We start from the raw sequence: 6430 nt of genomic DNA on the forward strand, positions 1-6430 counted from the left end.
GGAGGCCTCCGGGGGGGACCCTGACAGCCGTGTTACAATTGCGTGTGGTTCGCGTGGCCCTTTAGCTTTGTGTCTGCGAACCCTGTGTCTGAGCTGATTTACTGTTGGTTTTTTAAAAAAAAAAAAAAGAGTTACAGCTTGTCCAAACGGTCTGTTTGCTGTGCACCCTCATACGGAGGGTAACTTATGCAAAATACATTGCCATGCTTAAGGGACATTCTTGGCACTTCCTCATCGTTTGGAGGTCAGACTGCTTGGAAATAGTGATTTTATTTTTGTGTATGTGTTCGGTTTTTAAAAATGGTTAATAGGCAGTATTGCTCACTATGACTTGCCTATTAGGCACTCCCAACAAATGCAACTTTAAATCTGTCTCATTTTCCTTTCTGAAAAGAGAAAAACAGAGGATAATAGGAATTTCAGAGCTCTAACAGCATCTCAACCTCACACAAAAGAATGGGAAAAAAAAGGTAGCTAACAGACTATCTTTTTAGTAGTATTAGCTGATTAGCTAAGGTGCAGCCCAGAATTAGTGAGCCATAAGGAGAGGCAGGCCTAATGAATTTGAAGCAATATCACTCCAAATATTAGTTTGTTTTAGGTTTGAGCTGTAAACTTTCGACTTGTTTGTGCAGGCAATGTGTGGACTGGTTTCTTCAGAAGAGCAGTGCACGCATGGCCCATTACAAGTATTTGGTTTTTGGATTGTTTTGTTGACAAAAGCAAGCGAATACGCTAGAAGTGCAGTTTCTTGCTGCCAGCTCTTAGATGCCTTTATCTGCCCACATCTCCCAATTTGTGGCCTTGTGTATTAGCAAAAGTCCTGTTCATTAGCAGGTTAAGCTCTTGGACTGAACTAGGATGATGGAGATCTTATCACATGCTCCCCTGTTTTGGAGGGTTGAAGATTGGTCACTTAACCAGGAGGACAGGAAAATTTTGGACCATCTGTGGTAGACTGACTAGAAAACATACAGCTTCATCAGAACTTTTAAACTGTATCTGACATTAATGCTTGTGTTTTGGATTTATTTTTTCAAACTCGTGTGAAAATGATTAACTGGAAGTTCAATACTATGTGTATCTTGGATTACTATGATTAAGATTGATTGCTTCCCAACATACAAACCTCAACAATTTTCTTCTTATCCACAGGAGAATATGCTGGACTTTGTGTTTGCTGTTGATGATTCTGTGACCTGGCATATGATGAACTTGTTAAAGAACAGGAGTCATTATTCCTTCCTAAAAGTTTTTGGGCCGAAACAGATAAGTAGTATCCAGAGCTATGGAGCAGGGATTTACTACAATACTTTAGTACCATGTAATGGTAGGGTAAGTACAAGAAGTTTGAGTAAATTAAGTCAAATGTTTGTGTGTGAAGTATTGAAATGTTTAGCTTAAAGTAGATTTCTGTGCAGGAAGCAAATCTTGTAGATTGTAACTGATTCTTAACTCATGGTATCTTCAATATTTCTGTCTCAAAACTGTTTCACAAACAGCGTATTAATTAAAAAGCAAACAAAGCAGCTGCTCTCGCACTTTAAAAGTGCGAGCAATGTTTGGAATGAACAACTAAAGCACTTCAGAAACTGGATTTATATTCCTTATTACTTGCTGTCTGCCGGTTTTGGTGGTTGTAAAGTGTATCATGGGGAAACAGGGCCTTAATTTTAGCAGTTCACCATGTAGTAATTGCAAAGTGGATTCTCGCTGTTTGTTTGACATGAAATGCAAATATTTAACTTAGCAAGTTGGAACTGACACCTGTATGTTTAGTGGCTAACATCCTGACCTGTGAAGCTTGGGTATAATTAATAATTCTAGGTAAGTAGTACCTGTCCAGCAAGTCCTACTCCTGCGTCTGTGGAGTTTGTGTTTGGCAAGGAGGAGTGCTGATAGGAGTCAGGGGAGGGAAACATTGTATCTGTCTGTCTTGGTCTTGATTTTGAGTAACTTTTGCCATATGGTAACAAACTGTACATAGGGAAAGCAAGTTCTTTCTTAAAAGATGGGAAATGAAATGAAGGACAGTCATGGAAAAATGACACGTGAGCAATATATACCTAACTGAAGTTTCTCAGAGCATGCATGGTTGCAATAATGTTGGGTATATATCAGAATTTTTCATAGAAAGTTGGAAAGGTAGATAAAATAGGCTGTTACGTACTTGCTATTTTGTTTAAAGGCATATGTATGAGGCAAAAATTTAGGGTTTAAACCTTGTTCACTTTATGTAGAAAGGGGCTTTGGATTTTATTTTAAGGACCAATGATCTTTGCTATAAAATTCTGTTCTTCTTGGCTCTTTATGCCCTTATCTCATGCTGTAATGACTCAGTCATATCACAATCTATGGTCCTTTGTTATCCAGAAATTCTGGAGTTGGCTGCCTTGCTGTGGTGATAATCTTTGGAAACTCGGGAAGTGCAAATTGGTAACAAACTGTTGAAAGTTCATCTTTTTTTTGAGTTATGTTAAATGAGCTACAAAGTCACAATTTGTTTCTAACGTCAAAGAGCAAAAGAAAAATCTCCGTGATGCGCACCCCATCTCCCAATAACGGTACACATAAATGTCTAGGGGTTTTGTTTATTTTAGGTCTCTGACAAACTATTTCTTTCAATATCATAATGGGTACTGTGGATTATTCCAACTGTTGTAATGTTTGGCTGGTACAAAACTGATTGTAACCTTTCCAAAATCTTTTTATGAACTGCTGTATTTCAATGTTCAGATCTCTTCAGTGTCAATGTCTGTCTGAACTAGGTTTCTGTGGGATTTAAAGTCTTTTGCTTTAGTGATTGATCCTGGGGTGACTTTATTATAACTTTGATTCTAGAAAGGTTCTTAAAGAGTTCCATGCATTCCACTTCCTTTTTTTCCCCAGAAGTTTGCATGTAAATAGAAATTTTTTTTTAACTTCTTGTTAAAATGTTTTACTGCTATGGATCCGGTTTTTTATTGGAGGTGTGTGTTCCTTAGAATTAATGGCAGTTATAGTAAGTAAGAAGTAAGTTTCAGGTAGTGAAAATGGTGCAAGTATATGTGTTTTTTTTTTTCAAAAGCCTTTATTTTGCTTTTTTCCAGATGATAAAATATGGTGTGATTAGCACTGATACCCTGATTGACGATTTACTTCACTGGAAAACCCTCTATGTCGCTGGACGCCTACAAAAACCGGTAACTGTTAGTCTGTTGAGCTATCTGTCTTGATATGCAGGAAATTACAGGGCTAGAAAATTATCAGTTGTAGTTTTAACTTTAACTGTTAAGGATCTATGTGCCAGTACTGAACAAATAGTATGCTCTGATTTAGGGGTCTAGCCCTAGAAGGATAATCTCTCAGAAAGGAAGTGAAATGTGGTCCTTAATGATATTCTGTGTCATGTGGAACAAAACCTAAAGGTAAGTGTATTACTCACAATTTCCTGCCTGTTGCAAATCTTGGATAACTGGGCTATATTAACTCAGAGTCCCTTTAATGTTAAATTATAGGAGTCACCAAAATTTAACGCAGTTAAATAATAGAAATCTTTAAAGATGAAAGCTGCTTTGCTGTGCAGTTAATGTCTAGTTCATTGTATTGTTAAAGTATCTATAACTGACCGAACCATGTGTTAATCATGTTGATTTTTCTCCTCCATGTTTGTGTCGCTAAAAAATACAAGGTCTTTGCTTTCCCGTGAGTGCCTGACTCGGTGTGCTTTCAGCAGATGGCAGCAGTGCTAAGTTAATATTTCTTGAGAGGGGAGAGGAGGGAAAGAAGAGGAGAGCGCTGTTCAAGTCTTAGAAGAGAAGTTAATTATGCTTTTAACTAAAAATTTGGGGTGAAAATTTGAATAGATTGACTCAGCACTACTGACTTTTCTCCATCTCGGAGACATACTATAGCAGGACACAGGTTAGAACAGCTGTTATGTTTATAAAGAATGAAACTTAATACATTGAGAAAATTAACTGAAGGAAGAATGAATTTCAAATTAACAATGAATAGTGTATATTTATTTTCACTGTAACTGCATTTGCTGCTGCTTTGCTTTATTTTAGGATTTTTTTCATCTTCTTGGTACACATAAATTGTGTTTTGTATGTTTTGATTGAATTCGGTAGGAGTACATATTGCACAGGGAGGCAGAATTTGGTATTTTGTTCAGTTGCTAACAAGACAGCAGAGGTATCTTCACACATATTTGTTTAATAGATAAAAGAAGAAATTGGTCCAAATTATTTTCATAAAGCTCACAGGAATTTGCATTGAGTAAAGACTGCAGGACTTGAACTAGAATTTGACCAAAAGATTACTTGGTGAATGTTTAAACTGTCTCTTCCTGTAGGATCTATAAAATTATTAACCGGGATTTTGAATGTTATACTATGTTCACCAAAAATGACCAAATAATTTGTTTAGATGTGTTGTATGGGTTTCAAGTGTCTGCTGGTTCTGGCTTCACAACTGATTTGATGTTTTGATATATATGTTGTAAGTGGTAGTGATAGAAAGCTTTTTTTACCTCCTTAAAAATGTACAATAAGCCTTTTTTGGAAGGGACACAGGGTTAGGTTTGTTTTCTTATGCACTATAATCTCTTACACACCATTTGCCGTTTGTGCCAGTTCTAGACACAGTCGACTGAAGCCAGATTAATATTGTTTAACAGTTTGGGAATTTTCTCCTCGCTGTCATATAGAGGAGAAAGAGCTCAGCGCCTTTCTGGTGTTCCGTTACAAAACTGTCATTCTATGAGTGAAAACTATCCAAGCTATTCTAGCACATGAGCTAAAACATTTGCTCTGGCTTGATTTTCAAGGTTTTGTTTCTGTTGTAAACTGGTTGTCTTGACTAAGTAATTGTTCCAGAATGTTTGGCAGAATAGATGGAGTTCGGAATTGCCACTTAGAAATACTAACTTTTCTTCCCAGGCTTCTTTGTTTGTGTTAAAAGTTTATTGGCTTTTCATTCTACATGAAACTTATAATGCTGATTAGCTAAATTCCCATGTAGCTGTATTGAAAAATTAAATAAACTCAGTTGTAATTTCTCCATAACTAACAGGTTTCCTGGAAAAATAAAAAAAACCCTGCTGTACCTAAAAGTAAAATAAGTAAGCACAAGTGATGCATAATTCATTTTCAGAGGAAGAAGATTTTAAAAAGCATCTAAAATGTTACTGAATTTTTGTTAAACATAGAGTAAGTAGTTACTTTAGTGTAAGCAGCTGTATTTCCTGGAGGAACTATTAAGAGAAGGAAGTGTTTAATAAATTGAAGTGAGGTGAGAGAGAGAGGGGTATGGATAGTGTATAGAAATATCTTGTACTTTTAGAGGTCTTGGGAGGTTTAAGCTTTTTATATTATAAAAATTACCATGAATGAGTGACAGAGCGCATGTTTGTTTACAGAATTTTCCCATTGTCCAAATCTGTAAAAACATTTTTTGAAAGAGAATGGAAAAATCCTCTTATCGTGATAGTTAGCAGAGTGTGGATGTGGCTAAATGGCAAACTAGAATAGTGCTTTTGACACCTTTCATTCTGTAATGAGGTTTTCTTTGTGTATTTTGTTTGTCTGTAAGTATCTTTGTTTACACATGGCTGCAGTTTCTTGTGTATGAATTTCCTAGCAGTGAAGGTAGTACATTGCCTCTTTAAACTGTTGTGATGGCCGAGGGTCATGCTTGCTTATAAAACTGAATGTATGTCTCATTTAAAATATTTAATAATTTTTAAGTCTATACTGTTAGTTAACTGAATTCTCTGTATAATGTAAAACCAGAATAAAATGGCTTCTTCTTTCCCCCTTATGTTATATAGTACAGTGAATAATTCCGATCATAAGTTCTCTGTGCTGTGAAAAACCCTTCCTTAACTTTGGTGGTCTTTCAGATTTACCCCAAGAATCAACATTCAGCCTTGTCATACCAGAATGATAACTACTGCACTCTGTCTTCGTGGGAGATTTCTAGCTATCTGAAGTGTTTAAAATTTGTTCATAAATGGTATCACTACAGTGTTTCAGGCATTTAAATTTTGAACCCTAGCATATTATTTCCCTTTGAAAAAAATTCTGGTTTATTTTACGGAGTATTTTTAGCAAAGGAGGAGATTATTCCTTTTACTTCACTAAAGCAAGTCCATACTCTTCCTTGAGGAGGAATAGCATCTCTGCTGAGTTTCATGTTTTAAAAGGCTGTAACTGTGGTGTTCTTAAAACATGTGCATAACTTGCTGCTATTTCCAGGGCTAGCCTAAGGTATGAGCAGTTTGGGTGACTGCTTGGGGTGCCACAGACTTCTCTCTTCTGTCTTTCCTTGGAGTTTCCCTGTAGCAGCAAGTTATGAAAGTACATATAAGTGAATTAGGTGATGAGATTTTAAATATTAGCTTATCCTCATGATTGGGCTGGTCACTAGCAGTGTTCCTCAGGGCTCA

The 6430-nt window shown here is 36.4% G+C and overlaps 1 protein-coding gene across 1 annotated transcript; it reads left to right on the top strand.

The window, feature by feature from the left end:
- Nucleotides 1-1155: 1155 nt before the first annotated feature.
- Nucleotides 1156-3188, top strand: TAMM41 (TAM41, mitochondrial translocator assembly and maintenance protein, homolog (S. cerevisiae); the record flags this gene model as incomplete). Its single annotated transcript, XM_009709145.1, has 2 exons — nt 1156-1335; nt 3090-3188. Coding segments are annotated over 2 exons (279 nt in total), but the record flags the coding sequence as incomplete, so codon positions are not given.
- Nucleotides 3189-6430: the final 3242 nt, after the last annotated feature.

The sequence above is a fragment of the Cariama cristata genome, unplaced genomic scaffold (assembly GCF_000690535.1).
Source record: "Cariama cristata isolate BGI_N322 unplaced genomic scaffold, ASM69053v1 scaffold32111, whole genome shotgun sequence".
NCBI lineage: Eukaryota > Metazoa > Chordata > Aves > Cariamiformes > Cariamidae > Cariama > Cariama cristata.